General features: G+C 38.8%; 1 protein-coding gene across 2 annotated transcripts in view; it reads left to right on the top strand.

Moving 5' to 3' along the window:
- The window catches only part of RNF125 (ring finger protein 125), a 47,474-nt gene extending 26,583 nt beyond the window's left edge, over positions 1–20,891 (top strand). Inside the window, exons 4-6 of one of the 2 annotated variants that reach the window (NM_001205859.1) lie at positions 516–606; positions 11,864–11,971; positions 16,608–17,045. In NM_001205859.1, the coding sequence (NP_001192788.1) occupies positions 516–606; positions 11,864–11,971; positions 16,608–16,694 (286 nt within the window). In that variant the 3' untranslated portion in view covers positions 16,695–17,045. Of the gene's footprint in view, positions 1–515; positions 607–11,863; positions 11,972–16,607 lie in introns of both variants that reach the window. The other variant, XM_005223982.5, reaches the window with a different exon arrangement.
- Positions 20,892–23,346: the final 2,455 nt, after the last annotated feature.

Raw genomic sequence — 23,346 nt, 5'->3', positions numbered from 1 at the left:
TCCTAGGTGCACAGAAAGATGTAACAAGGTAGTGTGAGTTGTTTTTCATTCTTCACTGGATGCTAAAACTGTGAGTTGACATCTGTGGTTATATTTGCCAGTGTCGTCAGATATTCTGGTTGGAGAACAAGTAACACCCAATTCAGATGTTACCTGAATTAGAAAAAGAAGTAAAAGAGACAGAAAAAGTGACACAGATACAGTTGGGTGGTATGATCCTCTGTGTCTCGTTAATGGAGTGCTCAGAGTATACTTTTCTTCCAAAGAAAATAAAGTGCTTCAGGCACACTATAACTGTGTCTCTGTCCTGCCCCTGTGAGGTTACACATTTGCATTGCTCATGAGAAAAAATTTAGGCACCAAGATTATTATCAGGATAGGAAAATGAATATGAAATCGAAAGAATGAGCACTAGAAACTAGATCCACCTACATTCTGTTTTTTATCTCTAGCTAAGTGACTGCTGTCTAATTATCAGTAATTTCAGGAATATCTGTGTTCTGTGCAATTTCCAGGTGTGTATGTCCTTTTTGTCAGAAGGAATTGGATGAAGACGGTTTGCTGGATCATTGCATTAATCATCACAGATCAGAAAGGAGACCTGTGGTGAGAAATTATGTTACTATATATTTCTGCAGTATCTAAATTTGATACACATTAGAAAATCCATTTATGGGCTTCTATTTATGGATATATCATAAAGGATAATTTGTGTCAAGGTTACAGTGATTCTATGACTATGAACACCATGTGAAAGTGTCTAGTTGAAACTGACAAGAATTACCAGTGTGCAATTACTCTTTCATTTACGAAATTAGACAACATTGTCTCTTACAGATAATCATGGGCATAATCAACTAAGCAGATCTAAAATGCATAGTTAAGATTTAATGTTACTATGCTAACTGTGCTCACATCCTAAGTGAGAAACATTTTTTAATAATGCAAATATGGTTATCAAGGCAATAATACACTAGACATGAAAAGTAGAAAGTCATTCACCTTTATTAATCAGTTCATTATTTTATTTCAGAGTCTGAATATTCATCAATAGGCTCACAGATTAAAATGCATATTGCTTATCATTTCCTTGATCTATTGTGAATGCTGCCTTTTTTCTTTTCAACCTGGCACTTTAGTTCTGCTTTGCAATGTGGCTCTTATAATTTTCATTTTTGTATAGTTGAGAGGTAAGGCAGGGTAGTGATGGATCATCATCATTTACTTGGCCATTTTACTAGTTTTTAACATTTGAATTGCTGCCAGTTTTTAGGATTTGCATTCACATTCTTGTACGTTTAAACTTCTCTTTCTATGTCATTTTTTTCTTAAGAGGAAATTCCATAGATTGATATTTTTGGGCCCAAGAGTGCAAGCTTTAATTAACACTCAAAACGTATTCTAAAAAGTTAGAGTCAGTTTATATTTGTGTCAGCAATTGATGAGTAAACTGCTTTCACCTTAACCTGGCCAAAATTGGGTTACATTTATTTTTAAATTAACAGATGTAAAATGATACCTTGAAGATTATTTCGGATTTTATTTTGGTTCTAAACAGAACTAAAATATGTATATGTGTGTGTGTGTGTGTGTGTTTCATATATGTAAAAGTTTGGGGTTTTTTTAATTTGAGTTTTAAAGGTTTTTTTTTTTTTTTTTCATAAAATCCTTTTGGAAGGTGGATGAGGTTAAATGTAAGTTTATTAGATGATTGATACATAGCACTTACAACAATACTATGAGATAGAGATGATTATTATTTCCATTTTACCAACGGTAAACTCAGACTCAGAGAGGTTAAGTCTTACAAGGTAAGTCTTACAGCTGGTAAGTAAGCAGAGCTACAGTTTGAAGCCCAGTGTCTAGCTCTGGGGCATAAACACCTGTCCTATACTAGCAAGTTCAAGAGAAAAGCCCCATAGCACAGTCAAAGGTCTTTTTTTATTCACCCTAATAGTCCAGAGGTTTGATTCTTGGAATGGCTAGCTAGGAGCTTGATATGTGTTGGGGGAACAGCGGAGATTGTCATGGGCTTTTCCTGTTTAAGTTGCCCTTGGATGAACTGAGCTAAGGAGGTGTTTTACGATTGGTCCCTGGGGTACCTTCCTAGACGAAGCTTGAAGAAAGCATTGGGGGACTTCCCTGGTGGTCCAGTGGCTAAGACTCCGAGCTCCCAATGTAGGGGGCCTGCATTCAATCCCTAGTCAGGGAACTAGGTCCCACATGCCACAACTAAGAGCTGGTACAGCCAAATAAATAAGTAAATATTTAAAAAAGAAGAAAGAAAACATTAAGATGGCATAGTAATGACTACCACATACTGCGTTTTCTTGGTTTGTCTTTTGGTTTGTTTTGGTCACGTGCACAGCTTAGGGATCTTAGTTCTCCAACCAGGGAACAAACCCGGGCCCCTGCAGTGAAAGTGCCGAGTCATAACCACTGGACTGCAGGGGAATTCCCAATATACTGAATTCTGGGTGCCTCTTGAACTCAGTGAAATTTAACTCAGATGATCATTATATCTACTACTGTGGGCAAGAATCTCTTAGAAAAAATAGCCCTCATAGTGAACAAAAGAGTCCAAAATGCAGTAATTGTATGCAAGCTCAAAAACAACAAAATGATCTGTTTGTTTCCAAGGCAAACCATTCAATATCACAGTAGTCCAAGTCTATGCCCCAACTAGTAATGCTGAAGAAGCTGAAGTTGAACGGTTCTATGAAGACCTACAAGACTTTGTAGAACTAACACCCAAAAAAGATGTCCTTTTCATTATAAGGGACTGGAATGCAAAAGTAGGAAGTCAAGAGATACCTGGAGTAACAGGCAAATTTGGCCTTGGAGCACAAAATGAAGCAGGGAAAAGGCTAACAGGGTTTTGCTAAGAGAATGCACTGGTCATAGCAAACACACTCTCCATCAACACAAGAGAAGACTGTACACATGGACATCACCAGATGGTCAATACCAGAATCAGATTGATTGTCTTCTTTGCAGCCGAAGATGGAGAAGCTCTGTACAGTCAAAAAAAAAAAAAAAAAACAAGACCAGGAGCTGACTGTGGCTCAGATCATGAACTCCTTATTGTAAAATTCAGACTGAAATTGAAGAAAGTAGGGAAAACCACTAGACCCTTCAAGTATGACCTAAATCAAATCCCTTATGATTATACAGTGCAAGTGACAGTAGATTCACAGGATTAGATCTGATAGACACAGCACCTGAAGAACTGTGGATGGAAGTTCGTGACATTGTACAGAAGGCAGTGATCAAGACCATCCCCACGGAAAAAAAATGCAAAAAGGCAAAATGGTTGTCTCAGGAGGCCTTACAGAAAGCTGAGAAAGGAAGAGAAGTGAAAGGCAAGGGAGAAAAGGAAAGATATACCCATATGAATGCAGAGTTCCAAAGAACAGCAAGGAGAGATAAGAAAACCTTCCTCAGTGATCAATGCAAAGAAATAGAGGAAAACAATAGAATGGGAAAGACTCTTCAAGAAAATTGGACATACCAAGGGAATATTGCATTCAAAGATGAGCACGATAAAGGACAGAAAAGGTATGAACCTACCAGAAGCAGAAGATATTAAGAAGAGGTGGCAAGAATACACAGAAGAACTATACAAAAAAAGATCTTCATGACCCAGATAACCATGATGGTATGATCACTCACCTGGAGCCAGACATCCTGGAATGTGAAGTCAAGTGGGTCTTAGGAAGCATCACTATGAACAAAGCTTGTGGAGGTGATGGAATTCCAGTTAAGCTATTTCAAATCTTAAAACATGATACTATGAAAGTGCTGCACTCAGTGTGCCAGCAAATTTGGAAAACTCAGCAGTGGCCACAGGACCGGAAAAGGTCAGTTTTCATTCCAATCCCAAAAAAAGGCAATGCCAAAGAATGCTCAAACTACCACACAATTGTACTCATCTCACACACTAGCAAAGTAATGCTCAAAATTCTCCAAGGCAGTACATGAACCGTGAACTTCCAAATGTTCAAGCTGGCTTTAGAAAAGGCAGAGGAGCCAGAGGTCAAATTGCCAACATCCACTGGATCATCAAGAAAAGCAAGAGAGTTCCAGAAAAACATCTACTTCTGCTTTATTCACTATACCAAAGCCTTTGACTGTGTGGATCACAACAAACTGTGGAAAATTCTTCAAGAGGTGGGAATAGCAGACCACCTTACCTGCCTCCTGAGAAATCTGTATGCAGGTCAAGAAGCAACAGTTAGAACTGGACATGGAACTACAGACTGGTTCCAAATAGGGCAAGGAGTACGTCAAGGCTGTATATTGTCACCCTGGTTATTTAACTTATATGCAGAGTATATTATGTGAAATGCCGAGCTGGAAGAAGCACAAGCTGGAATCATGATTGCTGGGAGAAATATCAATAACCTCAGATACTCAGATGACACCACCCTTGTGGCAGAAAGCGAAGAGGAACTAAAGAAAGTGAAAGAGGTGAATGAAAAAGTTGGCTTAAAACTCAACATTCAGGAAATGAAGATCATGGCATCCGGTCCCATCACTTCATGGCAAATGGATGGGGAAACAATGGAAACAGTGGTAGTCTTTATTTTAGGGGGCTCCAAAATCACTGCAGATGTTGACTGAAGCCATGAAATTAAAAGACACTTGCTCCTTGGAAGAAAAGCTGTGACCAACCTAGACAGTATATTAAAAAGCAGAGACATTACTTTGCCAACAAAGGTCCGTCTAGTCAAGACTATGGTTTTTCCAGTAGTCATGTATGGATGTGAGAGTTGGACTATAAAGAAAGCTGAGCACCAAGAATTGATGCTTTTGAACTGTGGTGTTGGAGAAGACTCTTGAGAGTCCCTTGGCCTGCAAGGAGATCCAACCAGTCCATTCTAAAGGAAATCAGTTCTGAATATTCATTGGAAGGACTGATGTTGAAGCTGAAGCTTCAATACTTTGGCTATCTGATGTGAAGAACTGTCTCATTGGTAAGACCCTGATGCTGGGAAGGATTGAAGGCAGGAGGAGAAGGGGACGACAGCAGATGAGATGGTTGGATGGCATCACCGACTCGATGGACATGAATACGCTCTGGGAGTTGGTGAAGGACAAGGAAGCCTGGCATTTTGCAGTCCTTGGGGTCACAAAGAGTCAGACATGACTGAGCAACTGAACAGAACTGACTGAGTGCCTCTTTAACTTCCCCCAGCAACCCTATGAAGGAGATATCATCAATGCAGCCTGAGCCATGACTAGTAGTGCCCAGGTGCTGGTCTGACTGGAGGAACGCTAGGCATTCTTGACCGTGGGCAGCACTATAGCATCCATTCGGGGCAGGCACCTTACTTGTCTATCCATTGGTACTGTATACTTACTCCAGCAGAAATCCCGTCCATGTGCTGCTCAGTTTGGCCATCAGATTGAAGGTGGCCCGTGGAAGCTGGGTCTTCTATTATTTAGAGGTCATAGAAGTCACTGAAGAAAACTGCCGTAAGGACAGAAATAATCAGGAATCATGGGATCAGATTGCCTGTGGAATTTAGTAGTTAAAAAGCCTAAGTGAAAGTCGCTCAATCATGTCTAACTCTTTGTGTCCCCATGGACTATACAGTCCATGAAATTCTCCAGGCCAGAATACTGGAGTGAGTAGCCGTTCCCTTCTCCAGGGGATCTTCCCAACCCAGGGACTGAACCCAGGTATCTCGCTCTGCAGGGTAGTAAAAGAATCAGGTGGTGATGCTTGGGTACTGGGTGATGTTTGCAGCCATATCAAATCAAGGCTAGAGCAGATTTCCTAGAGGAAGCTGCGTACTCTCACAGTTGGGGAACCCAAGCTGGGAAGGATGCTGCCTTGGCTTAAGGCAGGAGCAGATTGTTCAGAAAAGTCATGGTTCTGTAAAACACTAGGGCTGTGTAAAAGTGGTTACTGGAACAGAAGATCTTCAGGTTTCCTCTGTTAGTGTTTCATGCTTGAGTGTACAAGGTTAAGATAAGCCCCAATCCCCAGTGGCTCAGACAGTAAAGAATCTGCTTGCAGTTGGGACATGAAGGTTCTATTGCTGGATCGGCAAAATCCCCTGGAGAATGGAATGGCAACCAACTCAGGTATTCTTGCTTGGAGGAGCATGGTGGGTTATGGTACATGGGGTCACAAAGAGTCGGACACAACTGAGTGACTTTCACTTTGCCACTAGAAGTCAGATTAAACCTGTGGTTATGAAAAGGCTGGAGGCAGATCCTGTGGCAGCACTGAGGCAGCACTAATGGGGACACATATGTGAAAATACCCCAAGGAAGTCCTTGGACAAGGAGGGTTGAGTCCAAGACTGCCTCTGGATTGGCATGGAATGTAGCATTTAAGGAGGAATTACTGCTTTAAAGGACTGAATTGCTAGGTTTGCCTGCAGATAAGGTCAGTGATGTCATCTGACTTAGCAGATATAAGTAGTCTCAAGATAGTTAGAGATTTGGGCAAAGGATTCTGCCTTCCAGATAGAATTAGATAATTCAAAAATCAAGCCACAAGCAACTAATCCTTTGTTTCTGAGTTGCTCAAGCAAACTAGGGTAGTAGGTTAAGAACATCAAGAAGTTTCAACAAGTCCTTTTCATGATACAGTAATTAACTATATTCTGCTGCATTTTTTTGAAAGTATATCTATGGAATATTAGACTTAAAAGAGGCAAATGATACAGCATGCTTCAGATTGAATTATGAGACCACTTGAGAGAAATTTAGTATTTTATCATATTAAGGGAAGATATTTCAGCAAGAACCCCACGTTCTGGCTATCCTCTTTGTCCAGTGTTTTCTTTCAGTGGTTGGTTCTTATTTATCCTTCAGAACTCACCTTAAATCTCAGTTCTCTGACACCAAAATTATTTTCAGCTCTTGCTTTTTTTCTCATTTATCACAGTTGTATGTTGTGCGTTTATTTTGTGTCTGTCTCTCCCTCCAAATTAATAGCTTCATGAAGCCATAGAATTTATTAATAATTTCTTTGTTTAACATTGCGTGTCCAGCTCTTGGTGGAGAACCTAGCTATAGTAGGATATAGAGATATGAAAAACAGGATATTGTAAAAATCATAGTTCCATCCACCCAGGTTCAAAGGTAGTTTTATTTTCTGCCTTGATCCTGAGATTCATTCCTTGTGAGAAGGGACAGGACTTCGTTTGGTTTGAAATTAAAAACTACATTGACAAAAGCTGAGCCCTAATCCCCACAGCAATTTACTACTGTGGGCATTCAGAATATCTGTAGCTTGATGGAGCAGTGGGAACGTACATGCATAAATGTTTTGGAAGGAAGAAAATCTTCATTAGATTTGCTTCCAAACTCCTATTATTAGGTGTTCAATCTTGTACCTTAATTTTGGTTGAAGATTTGCCCATAATTATTTTCATTGCATGACTCTTTTCTTTTGGTGTTGGATTCAGTTATCTTTAACTTCTTCCCCAAATGGTATTTACCATTATATAAAAAGTGTTCTTCAATTGACTGAGCTGCTGTGGGGATTAATCTGAACCACAGACAGAGCTGGATATCCATTGTAACAGATGTTCCAAAGGACTGAAGTTGGTGGTAGCTTCTAATATGGTGGCTGTTATTTACCCATTGCGTTCACCATCAGATCAAGTCCATACTGAGATGAGGCCAACATCTGTTTTTTTTTTTTAATTCAAGTATAGTTGGTGTACAATGTTATATAAGTTACAATTATAGGTATACAATATAGTGATTCACAACTTGTAAAGGTTATACCCATTTATAGTTAATATAAAATATTAGCTATATTCCCTGTGTTATACAATATATCCTTGTAGCTTATTTGATACATAATAGTTTGTATCTCTTAATCCCCTACCTCTATGTTGCTCCTCCCCACTTCCTTTTCCCCACTAGTAACCAGTAAGTTTTTCTCTATGAATCTGTTTTTTTGAGGCCAGTATCTTTTGATGTATGCTGTAAAATTGTTGGTTATTAATAGTGGTATGGTCTGGGAGCATATCTGAGTAAAGAGAGATAGTAAAGGATGACCTGACATTAGGAAATTGGCAATGGTTGTCTGACGAGGCCTTACAAGTAGCCTCCTCTCTTGTAAGGAGGCCTTACAAGAGAAAAGAAGAGAAGTGAAAGGCAAGAGAGAAAAGGAAAGATATACCCATATGAATGCAGAGTTCCGAAGAATAGCAAGGAGAGATAAGAAAGCCTTCCTCAGCAATCAATGCAAAGAAATAGAGGAAAACAATAGATTGGAAAGACTAGAGATCTCTTCAAGAAAATTAGAGATACCCAGGGAATATTTCATGCAAAGATGGGCACGGTAAAGGACAGAAATGGTATGGACCTACCAGAAGCAGAAGATATTAAGAAGAGGTGGCAAGAATACACAGAAGAACTATACAAAGAAGATCTTCATGACCCAGATAACCATGATGGTGTAATCACTCACCTAGAGCCAGACATGCTGGAATGCGAAGTCAAGTGGGCCTTAGGAAGCATCACTACAAACAAAGCTAGTGGAGGTGATTGTATTCAGCTGAGCTATTTCAAATCCCAAAAGATCATGCTGTGGAAGTGCTGCAATCAGTATGCCAGCAAATTTGGAAAACTCAGCAGTGGCCACAGTTTTCATTCCAATCCCAAAGAAAGGCAATGTCAAAGAATGCTCAAACTACCACACAATTGTATTCACTTAATATGCTAGCAAAGTAATGCTCAAAATTCTCCAAGGCAGTACATGAACCATGACCTTCCAGATGTTCAAGCTGGATTTAGAAAAGGCAGAGGAACCAGAGATCAAATTGCCAACATCCACTGGACCATCGGAAAAGCAAAAGAGTTCCAGAAAAACATCTACTTCTGCTTTATTCACTACACCAAAGCCTTTGACTGTATGGATCACAACAAACTGTGGAAAATTCTTCAAGAGGTGGGAATAGCAGACCACCTTACCTGCCTCCTGAGAAATCTGTATGCAGGTCAAGAAGCAACAGTTAGAACTGGACATGGAACTACAGACTGGTTCCAAATAGGGCAAGGAGTACGTCAAGGCTGTATATTGTCACCCTGGTTACTTAACTTATATGCAGAGTACATTATGAGAAATCTGAGACTGGATGAAGCACAAGCTGGAATCAAGATTGCCGGAAGAAATATCAGTCATCTCAGATATGCATATGACCACCCTTATGGCAGAAAGCGAAGAGGAACTAAAGAGCCTCTTGATGAAAGTGAAAGAAGAGAGTGAAAACGTTGGCTTAAAACTCAACATTCAGAAAAATGAAGATCATGGCATCCAGTTCTATCACTTCATGGTAAATAGATGGGGAAACAGTGATAGACTCTATTTTCTTGGGCTCCAAAATCACTGTAGATAGTGACTGCGGCCATCAAATTAAGAGATGTTTGCTCCTTGGAAGACAAACTGACAAATCTAGATAGCATATTAAACAGCAGAGAGATTGCTTTGCCAACAAAGGTCTGTACAGTCAAAGCTATGGTTTTTCCAGCAGTCATGTATGGATGTGAGAGTTGGTCCATAAAGAAGGCTGAGCAACGAAGGATGGATGCTTTTGAACTGTGGTGTTGGAGAAGACTCTTGAGAGTCCCTTGGACTGCAAGGAGATCCAACCAGTCCATTCTAAAGAATATCAGTTCTGAATATTCATTGGAAGGACTGATGCTGAAGCTGGAGCTCCAATACTTGGATTACCTGATGCGAAGATCTGACTCATTAGAAGAGACTCTGATGCTGGGAAAGATTGAAGGCAGAAGGAGAAGGGGATGACAGAAGATGAGATGGTTGGATGGTATCACCAACTCAATGGACATGAGTTTGAGCAAGCTCCAAGTGATGGTGAAGGACAGGGAAGCCTGGAGTGCTGCAGTCCATGGGGTTGCAAAGAGTCAGACACAAGCGAGCAACTAAACAAGAACAACCTTAGGGAGAGTGTAGGTGAACACTTAGGTACTTAGGTCATGATCATCAGTCTCTCACTTTACCATTTCTTTCCCTTTCCTATTCTTACCCTCTCCTTCCTTGTGTCAAATTCCCCAATTCAAGAAACAGAAGAAATTTTTGAAGTAGTATAGACTGTCACCCATTGTTTTGTAGTGTCTTTCTGGTGAAAGTCTCTTCAGTCACACAACTAAATTGTCTATACACCTGAAGTCTGATGCCTCCACTAGTTCTCTTTTAACATCAGACTGAAGACAAAAACTACTTTGCTTGAAATTCCAGGTTTTCTGTAGATTTCCCGTCCACTGGGCTCAAAGCTCCTTAATCATGGGACCAAGGCTTAGTCATCTCTGTTCCTCTGACTCGATATGGGGCAAATAGAAATCACATGAGCTTCTCAGAAGAGTGTATGTTGATTAGTACTGGTTTCAACTTACTGTTCCAAACTCTCCTCCCGCGGCTGCCCACAACATGCCCTGTCTCCAGCTTCACTGAGCATTTTCCCGTTGCCTAAGCAGGCCCGGTCCTTTTAGGGTTTCCTGCCTTTTTCCACTTTGCTTTCCCTGCCTGTGGTGCTTCTCCTCTGCTATGGCTGACTCGTTCTTCAAGACTGTCACCAGCTGCATGCAACTTGGCTGAATCCTTTCCTGACTTCTCAGAAAAAAAAGTAATGATTCCCTTATCAGTCTTGAACAGTTGTCTGTTCAGATCTTGATTATAGCACTTGCTATGCTGTATTGCAAGTATCTGCTTAAGTGATAAGAGTAGTATCCATTTGTGGGACTTTTCTAGGGGTCCAGTGGTTAAGACTCAGCTTACTGCAAAGGGTGCACTCTGGATACTGGTAGAGAGCTAAGACCCCTGCATGCCAGGCAGTGAGGCAAAGAGAAAAAAAAAAAGGCCGATCTAGAGAACAAATCCATGGTTGCCAGGGTTCAGGAGAGAAGAAGTTAAGGGACAGTACAAGGGAGTTTTTTGTAGTGAGAGAGCAGTTCTGTTTCTTGATTGTGTTGGTAGTTATATGACTATATGTGTGATAAAATTTCATAGAATATATATACACACCCCAGAAAATGAATTCATGCAAAAACTGGTGAAATCTAAGTCGGATGTTGTCTAGTTAATTGCCAGTTTCCTGGTTTTGACAATGTGCCATAGTTATGTAAGAAGTAACGTTTTGGGGAAGCTGGGTGATGGTGACATGGTACCTCTCTGCATTATTTTCCCGTTTCTTTTGAGCTTTATAAATATTTCAAAATGAGAAGGTTTTGTAGATGGCCATTCGTGGCTATTAAATTAGGAAAATATGTGTAAATACTAATATCTGATGCTGGTGTATTAGAATCTATATTGCTGGTGGTAATATAAAACTATAAGCATGTATCATATATAGTATATATTATGAACCATGAATGTTCATAACTTTGGCCTTCTAAGCTCCATTTATAGTCATTTATCTTAATAAAATAATCCCCTCAAAAATGTAATTTGATATATAATTATAGATAATATAATTTGTGATAACAATAGCAATGTAGATAATGTAATTTGTAATAGCAACATATCCACATACCTAAGAACTTTAGTATTGCAAGAGGTAGGTAACTAAATTATGGCACACCTCCTGACTGTAATATTATTTAAATAATAAAGTGGTAAGTATAAAACAAATAGTTATACTCTTTATATACAAGAAATGTATATGAAGAAAGAAGTGCAATTTTATTTGTTTATATTGCTTTAATATTTATATAATTCTAAAACATAAAACCAGGGTATGGCCAATAGATTCATAAAATTAAAATTAACTTTGTTGAATGGTTATTTAATTTTTTATCTCTGACATTAAATAATCATTTTAAATGATTATTTAAAATTCTTTCTTGAACTCTTGATATTGTTTATTTCCAGTTCTGTCCACTTTGCCGTTTAGTACCTAATGAGAATCGAAGCAGCTTCAATGGCAGCTTAATAAGACATTTGCAAGTCAGTCACACTTTGTTTTATGATGATTTCTTAGTAAGTATATTTTCTTACTTCTACATTATATTTTTATGCTGTATTAAGCTTACCTTTCTTAATATAAGAAGTCTTACTATAAGATTATAGAGGAAAAATGCATATATAGCTGCAGTGTTAAGTATTAGTATTAAGGAGGAAACATAAAAACAGTGTTTTATAAGCATATATATTATAAATGTGTATATTTTATATAACTACTTTAAGAGTAGTTACCTGCTTTAGACAAAATCATTTTCTTTTTGATATAAATAATCAGCCATTGTATAAAGACCCAGATTTCACTTTCCAGTTAATTTCTACTTTAATGCCTCCCACTAAATAGTTATAATTTTTATGAAGTTAAAAACATTAACTGAGAGAAGATCATATCAGTAATGAAATGGCTCAGAGAATTTGCACTCATTTTATAATACATTGAATGACCAATAACAGATACAATATCAATGTAGTGAGATACACGGGCTCTATTTTTAATTTAAATTTTATAAAATACAAAACTCATGTTTATTTAATGTTTTCAACTTAAATTATTATGAACAAATTTTAGACATATCCAGAAGTAGACAGAATTATATAATGAACCTCTGTGTACTGATCAGCTACCTATCAATAATGGCCAACTCATAGCCATTCTCATTATAGTCAGAATTTTTCTTAAGATGAAAGAAAAATTTGATACAGTATGAAGAGTTCTGATACTTATGACTCAATTTCCCATTATCAGAAATGATAAAACAAGCTAAAGGTTCAGTTCAGTTCACACAGTTGTGTCCGACTCTGCGACCCCATGAATCGCAGCACCCCAGGCCTCCCTGTCCATCACCGACTCCCGGAGTTCACTGAGACTCACGTCCATCGAGTCGGTGATGCCATCCAGCCATCTCATCCTCTGTCGTCCCCTTCTCCTCCTGCCCCCAATCCCTCCCAGCATCCCAGTCTTTTCCAATGAGTCAACCCTTTGCATGAGCTGGCCAAAGTACTGGAGTTTCAGCTTTAGCATCATTCCTTCCAAAGAAATCCCAGGGCTGATCTCCTTCAGAATGGACTGGTTGGATCTCCTTGCAGTCCAAGGGACTCTCAAGAGTCTTCTCCAACACCACAGTTCAAAAGCATCAATTCTTTGGCGCTCAGCCTTCTTCACAGTCCAACTCTCACATCCATACATGACCACAGGAAAAACCATAGCCTTGACTAGACGAACCTTTGTTGACAAAGTACTGTCTCTGCTTTTGAACATGCTATCTAGGTTGGTCATAACTTTCCTTCCAAGGAGTAAGCATCTTTTAATTTCATGGCTGCAGTCACCATCTGCAATGATTTTGGAGCCCCCCCCAGATAAAGTCTGACACTGTTACCCCATCTATTTCCCATGAACTGATGGGACCAGATGCCATGATCTTTGTTTTCTGAATGTTGAGCTTTAAGCCAACTTTTTCACTCTCCTCTTTCACTTTCATTAAGAGGCTTTTGAGTTCCTCTTCACTTTCTGCCATAAGGATGGTGTCATCTGCATATCTAAGGTTATTGATACTTCTTCCGGCAATCTTGATTCCAGCTTGTGCTTCTTCCAGCCCAGCGTTTCTCATGATATACTCTGCATATAAGTTAAATAAGCAGGGTGACAATATACAGCCTTGACGTATTCCTTTTCCTATTTGGAACCAGTCTGTTGTTCCATGTCCAGTTCTAACTGTTGCTTCCTGACCTGCATATAGGTTTCTCAAGAGGCAGGTCAGGTGGTCTGGTATTCCCATCTCTTTCAGAATTTTCCACAGTTTATTGTGATCCACACAGTCAGAGGCTTTGGCATAGTCAATAAAGCAGAAATAGATGTTTTTCTGGAACTCTCTTGCTTTTTCAATGATCCAGTGGATGTTGGCAATTTGATCTCTGGTTCCTCTGCCTTTTCTAAAACCAGCTTGAACATCTGGAAGTTCGCAGTTCATATATTGCTGAAGCCTGGCTTGGAGGATTTTGAGCATTACTTTACTAGCGTGTGAGATGAGTGCAATTGTGCAGTAGTTTGAGCATTCTTTGACATTGCCTTTCTTTGGGATTGGAATGAAAACTGACCTTTTCCAGTCCTGTGGCCACTGCTGAGTTTTCCAAATTTGCTGGCATATTGAGTGCCACACTTTCACAGCATCATCTTTCAGGATTTGAAAAAGCTCCACTGGAATTCCATCACCTCCACAAGCTTTGTTTGTAGTGATGCTTTCTAAGGCCCACTTGACTTCACATTCCAGATGTTTGGCTCTAGGTCAGTGATCACACCATCATGATTATCTTGGTTGTGAAGATCTTTTTTGTACAGTTCTTCTGTGTATTCTTGCCACCTCTTCTTAATATTTTCTGCTTCTGTTAGGTCCACACCATTTCTGTCCTTTATTGAGCCCATCTTTGCATGAAATGTTCCCTTGGTATCTCAATTTTCTTGAAGAGATCTCTAGTCTTTCCCATTCTGTTGTTTTCCTCTATTTCTTTGCATTGATCACTTAGGAAAGCTTTCTTATCTCTCCTTGTTATTCTTTGGAACACTGAATTCAGATGCTTATGTCTTTCCTTTTCTCCTTTGCTTTTTGCATCTCTTCTTTTCACAGCTATTTGTAAGGCCTCCCCAGACAGCCATTTTGCTTTTTTGCATTTAGCATAGCTATTGTTCTGCTTTGGTCCATGCATTTTCCTGTGAGAGTGATCCATTGTCCCATGAGTCCCTTTCAGCAAAGGGGATTGCTTATCATGGGGACATTCATAGCCATGTTCTTAAATGGTACATTTTATTGTTACGTCTATCTAAATACCTGAAATGTTAAGAGTTAAATTTGAATTTATATATAATTTTCACATGATTTTGACTATTTTCTTTTTATGCAATTTAAATGGAATTGAATAATTGTTGAAGGGTATCATTTGGAAATTGTCTCCATGCATTCTGGTGTGCCCCGGATGATAATCCAGATTCAACACAAGGAATCTGGGTTTCAGTAACAGTCCTGTCACAACTTGTGACCTTGGGCAAGGTATTTAACTTTGGAGCCTCTGTTTGTTCATTTGTTAAAGTGAGGACTAAGCAAAGTACATACTGTTTCCAAGTGCTCTCGTGGGGATTAAATGAGATGATGTATGTCAAGAGATTTACTCAGGTTGGGCGTGGATGTTAGGCAAACTAGAGATGGGGAGAGAGTAAATGGAAATATTAGGACCACTTGAAGAATGAACAGACCACACCACAGAGGCTTCATAATCTCTCCTCCATCTCTCAAATAATTTCTTTTCTGGCCACGAAGTCACACAAGCCCTCAAGAGAGCCACGTGTCGTCATTTTTCATAACGCGTAGGGGTTCCTCTATTTATCGTAGCTCCATGAGATATTCTAAAAGCCAGGTTGATTCCGTACCTGTTCTGACTCTTCATTGTTCAGTCCATTCTCTTCAAGATCATTCACAGTATGACCTGGGGCTGGCCAGGAAGAGGTCACTTTGGTGAGAATACTCTCCACCCCCTCAAAATCACATTCTTAGATGTGGAAGTGAAGTCAAAACAGTGTTCTTTGTTTTGATTTTTTGTTTCCTCAACTACCAAGTACTGTGCTAGGCATTTTATGCAAGTTGTCTCATTTCGTTCCTGGTAGCAACTTCTGTGAAATGCATACTGTATGATTATCCTTACTTAGCTATGAAGTATCTGATGCTCAAAGGTTAATAAATTGACTTAGAACAACCTGGCATTGAAAAAGACCCTGATGCTGGGAAAGATGGAAGGCAGGAGGAGAAAGGGCAACAGAGGATGAAATGGTTGGATGGCATCACCAACTCAATGGACATGAGTTTGAGCAGACTCCAGGAGATAGTGAAGGACAGGAAAGCCGGGCATGCTGTCGTCCATGGGGTTGCAAAGAGTCAGACATGACTTACCTGCTGAACAGCAACCTGGCATTAAGTCCAAATATTGTGCTCTGCTCTGTTTTATGACTGTCTTGTGGGTTTTATTTATTTGCTTTTATGTTTTAGAGTGAACTTCCAATAAAGATTTTATTTTCTTAGTTTATTGGTGAAGAGGAGACGGGTTGCAGAAGATAGGACTCTTAGTTTTTGTTTTATTTACAGAATGTGCTGACCTAAAGTTTTGAATTCAGTTTTGACCATAAGGAAGCAAGGAGAAAGAGTGTTTTGTTTCCAACGTTTTTTTTTTTTCAGAACTAGATATTCAGTAGTACTACTGGGAATGGTGAATCCTATGGGAGTGTCTTAACTTCACTCCATATTACATGTTTATGTAGAGCATAGCACTCTGACCCGGATTTGTAATACTGGCTAAAAACTATTATAGTTAGATCAGATAAAAAACTTTGAATTCCAGATCAAGACTTTTATTAATAATGATAGCTAGTTAATTGATAGTGAAAATGAAATAGAAAATGCACAAGCCCCAAAGCAAAAGTCCTGGGTTCTATGAGTTTTTTGTGTGTGTGTATGGAAACTTGGGGATTGAATTCAGGGCTTTACTTGGCAAAGTGAGGCATTGTCTTTTTTTTTTTTTTTTTTTTTTGAGGCATTGTCTTAACATTCATCCTCGAGTTGCTGAAAACTGTCATGTCTGACTGTATGTTTCTAATTTTTTTTCTTTACTGTAGGATTTCAATATAATTGAGGAAGCTCTTATCCAAAGGGTCTTAGACCGGTCACTTCTGGAATACGTGAATCACTCGAATACTGCATAACTGTATTAAAAGAAAAGAGAAGGAGACTGTACAATTGCACCATTTTTTTTTAAGATGCTGCTTGAAAAATCGTAGGAAAGCTGTCAATGTCTGATGGGCAGAAAAATGTACAACACATTATATGTTCGTCCATGTCTATTGTTGTATCGCATTTTAAAACTGCTTTCACTGATGACTTAGGTCTGTTTTACGTTCTTGAGTTTCTTAGACACTTAACAGCAAAAAATTCTCCATCTGCCATTAATACATGAAAGAGAATATAAGGCTGAGTATGTGGGTGAAGGATCTTTATTTGCAAATCGGATGACGTTGTGTGTAATGTTACATACTAATAACTACTCTTATGATTGGACAAGATAACTAATCTTTGTTCTATGGAGAGTGAAACAAAGTGTGGATACTCAAGGAAATGTGAGATCTGTTCCAGTGCTCATGTTCTAACAACTAATAGAATCACACCAATAACCTTGTATGGGAGTAGGAAAGGAAAATTTTGCAAGTCAACAACCATCATTTAACCAAATCTATAACATAATACTGTAACAATACTGTAATTTCATGTTAGGAATGTATACTTAGTGCTTTGACTTTTTATAACTATGCACATATTAGAATTTAATATTATATTTTTCAAATATTTGTAGCTTATTATTTAGAAAAATTTCTATAATATAGGCAACTTCTTAAGAACCATCAGCTGAGATTTACAGTAGAAGTATTCCCATCCATAATTTTTAGTGGAAAATCCTAAGGGCTTTGATTTTTTGTTTGTTTTGTTTTATTTTATCTTTTAGAAAAATTAAACAAATACTGAAAACCAAATAGAAGATGTATAGCTTATTTCATTATTGTAAAGAAACAGTCTTTTGGAACTGCCAGTCACTTTGGATGTCCTCTGTGTGTCCTGTCAAAGTTAACAACTCTCTTCCCCAGCCCCACAGAAGTAACCACTACATTGATTTTAACAGTACTCACTTCCTTGTATTTCTTAGTTTATCCCCAAGTCTGTATCTCAATACTAGCTTTTAATCTTACTCACTTAAAATTGCTTTGTTAGCTATATCTCTTAATGTCTCTTTTTAATCTGTGGGTTCCCCCTTCTTTCTTTCCCTTAAAATTTATCTGTTGAAGAACCTGGTCTTATACATACCCAACTATCTGTATTTTGTTAATAGCATACTCATGGCTCAATTCAGCATGTTCTTCTGTCATCTGGATATGATACATGGATCCAGAGGTTTGACCAGACTCAGGTTCAACCTTTGACCAGACTATATAGATCATGGTGTATTATTTCAACAGAGGGCAGAGAATGTCTGGTTCGCTCTTTTTCTGATGTCAGCTGAAATGGATATGCCTAGATCCACTGATTTGTTGTGGGTTAGAGTTTCTGTCGTTTCTTTTTCATTTATTAGTTGGAACATTTTTATATATAAAGAGATGTTCCCCCTGTCTACTGTTTGGTTAACCAATGGTCAAGTTCATAGAGGAAAAGAAAAATACTTGAATCTTTTCCTTGATTTATCAATTTTCAGGCTTATAAACTTGTTTTCTATCATCTTCTGTACATCACTTTTTTCAGTGTAGTGAACTCATGGATTCAAACATACTTGATGGACTTTAATCCATTTTGACTATTGCCCTATTAAAGCTCAAATTGTCCTGTTTTTGGTCATCGGGAGCCTTATCAAGTTGACTCTGAGTCCTTTCGACACTACTCTAGCAGTCTTTAATGACTTCCTTGTAGTCTCCTGTGACAAAATATTCCAGGCTCAACTTGTATGTTTTCTGCACCAGATCTGGAATCGGCCATTTCTCTTAAGAAGCCTGGTTCCTTTCAGTGAGAAATAGTGCTTCAAAACCATATTTGGGACTGTCAGATTTGTTGTGGCTAGATTGGTTATTGTTTCTAGGAGAGAGCTAAGAATACCTTTTTTCTCTAAGATAGAACACTTCATGAGTTATTTTGATATTTCCAAATCAAATTAAGTACTGCAAGGTTTTTGCCTAATCCTTTCTATTACATTTGTGTCTTTTATTTTTCTGTACTGGGAGTCCAGATTTTCAAGGACATAGGAATATCCCACAATTATTTGTTTTCTTCAACTGCCTTACAAATGCAGCAGTCTCAGAATAACAGCACTAATAAACCACCACCGTTATGATAGCTGGAACAATTAAAAATGTTTTTCATTTGTTCTCCTCAATCTCCTAGTTTTTAAAGTTGTACTAAAAAATAAATAAATAAAGTTGTACGATATCAGCGTTTTCAGGCAATTCCCTGGTGGTCCAGTGCTTAGGATTCTGTGCTTCCACTGCCAGGAACCCTTGTTCAATTCCTGTTTGGGAAACTCAAATCCCATAAGCCACATGGCACAGCCAAAAAAAAACAAAATTCAGAATATATTGGTGTAATTTACAATACTGTCTCCCTTCTACCCTCCACCTAGTCTTTAGTTCTTCAAGTAACTGTATGCTTAGTGCTTGCCACCACTCCTTTGCTGGTTCCATTTTTCATATTTGGCTCTTTAACAAGTCTGGATATGGAATATTTCCATCCAAGCAAAGAAGTTATAAAGACTAGTGATTTCAACTCCTAAGGATAAAACATTATTTTATTATAGTTAGTTTCTTTATTGTAATTATTTATAAACTTCTTTGTTCCTTATGTATAAATGTAGTCATAGTCATGTTCCCCTAAATTTTCTGTGGTAAATTTTCCATTACTTCCTCAAAACCTTGTTTACTGTTCTGCCATCCACAACAAGATGATGAGAAAAGCATAAACCTGGATGAAATCTACAGGCCTTGTTTCCTCCCTGTTGCTCTTTTTCTTTTAACTTATTTGGCTGTACTGGGTCTTAGCGGCAGCACACAGACTCTCTAGTTGCAAAATTTGAACTCTTAGTAGCAGAATATGGGATCTAGTTCCCTGACCAAGGATCAAACCTGGGCCCTCTGCATTGAGAGCACAGAGTCTTAGCCACCGCCAGGGAAGTCACTTCCTCCTGTTTTAGATACTGGCTTCAAGCTTGCTTTTCACAGCTGCTAACAACTGACAACAGATTTGAGGTTTCACGACCTCTCTTCCTGCAGTTTGGACGGGTCACCCAATAAAGCAAAACCTATTGGGCAACAAAGACAAAAGGAGAGGAACTTCCCGGAGATGATCATTAGACTGAAAAATCTCATCCCTGAAAAATAAAAGAATATATTTCTGAGTATTAGTACTTACTAACCAGAAAATAAATTTTGGTTAATTCTGAGCAATACAAAGGTATCCTTAAATCTGTAAAACATGAAAAAACTTCTAAACTTAAAAACTGTATTGTGAGTAAAGCTTTAAGTCACCTGCCACTGTTAAACCTCAGTACAGCAATTCTGCATCCTGTCTCTTGGTTCCTCTTACGATGAATTTACCCCCTTGTTCAGCCGCTGGGTTAGGTCTGACTCTGACACCCGGTGGAGTGCAGCTCTCCAGGCTTCCCTGTCCTTCACTATCTTCCGAAGTTTGCCCCCTACAGGACAAATGAGGTGCTGGCCGCCGAAATTATTTTGTCTTTTGCATTATTTCGAGTTCTAAAATAGTGAAGTGCAACTCTTAGTCATTGTTTCACTGTGCCTTTAACCTTTTATTAAAAAAAAATTTATAATACATTGTTTTAAAAAATGAAAACCAGTATTTGAAGCTTTTGATTAATAACAAAATCTTGTTCTTTTTTTTTTTTAATAGCACCTCAAGATGCCAATGTTTCAAGGCCTTTTGAGGGAAAAACTGATTCACATATGATTCTTAAAAAAGCTATGGAGATTTTCCTTTAACGTTTTTTTTCTCCCAAGTTTCTAAAACGTATGTTGAGAAATTGGACTGTGCATCTATGATGAAGATACTTCTAAGTCAGATCTCTTAAAAGGTCTTAGCTCAAATGATAATGCTTTATTACTTTTACTGGGTGCTAAAAGTCTTGTGTTTTCAAGTGAGCTTAACAACGGTTATTAAACGTGTTTAACATATAATTAGTACCTTCGATTAGCATTGAAGTTACTTTTAAAGGTCACTAAGAGAGTCATCCTTTTATTCAACTGCAAAAAATCTGTATAATGATCAGAATTTAAAACGTACAATTCTTTTTCTTCTGTAAATATGTATTATTGTGAGAAATAAAGAATGGCAGGACCATTGCTTTCATTAAAATATCTACAGTGTATGTTTTCTTTTTTTGGTTATGCTGGGTCTTCATTTGCTTCAAGGACTTTTCTCTAGTTATGGGGAGCCAAGCTACTCTATGAGCTTCTCTGATAGCTCAGTTGGTAAAGAGTCTCCTGCAGGGCAAGAGACCTGGATTGGGAAGATTCTCTGGAGAAGGAAATGGCAACCTACTCCAGTGTTCTTGCCTGGAAAATCTCATGGACAGAAGAGGCTGGTGGGCTACAGTCCATGGGTCTGGTTGCAGTGCACAGGCTGCTTCTCATTGTGGTGGCTTCCTTTAGCGCACGGGCTCTAGAGCACAAGCTTAATAGTTGCGCACGAGTTTTATTGTTCCACTATTTGTGGGATCTTCCTTGATCAGGGATTGAACCTATGTCTCCTGCATGGGCAAGCAGATTCTTTACCACTGAGCCACCAGGAAAGCCCTCTACTGTGTCTGTTCTTGAAAGGAATCTTGATAATGTTTTACATTTAATACCCTTTTCATGCTTTTAAACCTGATATTTTTAAATTGTCATCATTCAACAATATCTATCACAGAAATACACCTTCGTTTAGGCCAGTAGTTCCTGGTCAGAGGCAATTGTGCCTCTCAGAACATTTGACAACGTCTAAAGGCATTTGGCGTTGTCATAACGGGGATGTGCTATTGCCCAGGATGTGGGTCAAGACCACGGATGCTACTCAGAGTTCCACGATACACAGGACAATCCCTCACAACAAGAATTTCCCTGCCCAAAATGTCAGTAGTAGTGAGGTTGAGAAACCCTGGTTTAAGTCAAAGTAATGCTAAGCACCATGGGATTTATTATTGGTTCTGCTTCCAAGGGGCTCCACTGAAATTTAAAAAGCCAGATGAAGATGAATGTTGTGTATCCTCTTCCCTGCTAAATACACATTAAGCTTTGGGTGGCCATAGCTCCAGTTCAGAATATGCTAAAACACAGGAAAGTTTTTTGGATTCTTCACAAGAGGCACAGGCCAGAACACAGGTCTTAAGGGCATGACCTCTGTCTTCTGAGTGACATCCTGAATGATATTGGGAACCCAGAATGGTTTGGGAAGACTTAACCTTTATCACTTAGGTTATAGTTATTGAAGTAAATAAGGTAAAATAGAGGTGTTAATGTGAAAATATCGGCTTTGTCTGTACACTGAAGCTGAATAAAAAATATGGCAACAGAGTTTAGAGGAAATAGAATGGCTTCAATCCTCAGCCAGCCTGAGGGGAAAACAGCAGGCTAGTGCCTCAGGAACTTGCCCTCCCCCACTCCCCCATCTCCAATCCCCCGCTAGGGGAACCGAGAGACTTTATATAACTTGGGTCTCATAGTCTTAGGGCTCAGAGTAATAAAGATCTTGCATTCTTCTTGCTTTGTTTCAGAACAGTCATAGTTAGCGTCAGGTAGCCTGGTAATTGGGCCTGGCAGTCCGGTAGCCCAGTCATTGAGTCCATTTGTCCTGGTTTATTGTACCATGGCCTTTTTTTCTGAAATGGAAAAAGAAAACTACAAAGGGTGGTCTGTGGTAAAGGTAAGCACCAGGTACAGGATGTAATTAGCATAGAGTTAATAATAGGCACAGAATGTAGCTCATGCAGAGTTAGGGAGTGATAGGTGCAGGATGTAATTTACATAGTAGGTTAATTTTGAGCAAAGCAAATTTAGTTACAGACTATACAGATTAGGAACAGTTAAAGTAAAAACTAGGAGTGACCAAGTCTGCTCACTGTTCTCCTTATCTTTTTTGTTCTCGGGAAAGAAAAGAAAGTAAAACTCATTCCTCTTTTTTCCTTTTCACTGTGACAGAGGGACACACCTATGTCTGAGATCCCAAACCTAAGAAATATTAAGTTTTTACCTTATGTTTAGAACATCTGATATCTTAATTCTGCAGGCTTCAGAGAAGGCCATGCATGGGTCTTGATGAGGGAAAATTATTGTCCCAAAGCAGCCATTTAAAATGCGGACTTCCCTGGCAGTTCAGTGGTTAAGACTTCTGTTTCCACTGCAGAGGACTTGGATTTGATCCCTGGTTAGGGAACTAAGATCCTGCATGGTGCAGTCAAAAAGAAAGGCACAATGAAGTTGAAATAGAAATTGGTCAAGATAGATTAGGTCATGCTTCCATGCTTTGATTACAAAGAACCCCCAGTCTCAGTCTTCACCCAAAGTCTACTGACCTTGGCAGTTGAATCTTGGCAGTTCTTGACCTTGGCAAGAACTGAATCTTGGCAGTTCTCCAGCCTCAGAATTCAGCTTGCTTTGATCTCATGGTACTTGTATATCACCATGTGCCTCCCCAGCCACCCCTCCCCACAAGGGACGGGACAGTGTATTACACAGGTCATTTCCACTCATCTCATTTGCTCCAGCAAGTCATGGCCACCCCCTTGGACAGCAAGGAGATCAAACTAGTCAATCCTAAAGGAAATCAACCCTG

The sequence above is a fragment of the Bos taurus genome, chromosome 24 (assembly GCF_002263795.3).
Source record: "Bos taurus isolate L1 Dominette 01449 registration number 42190680 breed Hereford chromosome 24, ARS-UCD2.0, whole genome shotgun sequence".
In the NCBI taxonomy this organism is placed as follows: Eukaryota; Metazoa; Chordata; class Mammalia; order Artiodactyla; family Bovidae; genus Bos; species Bos taurus.
Note: the sequence above shows the minus strand (reverse complement) of the source record. Positions and strands in the feature narration are given on the sequence as shown.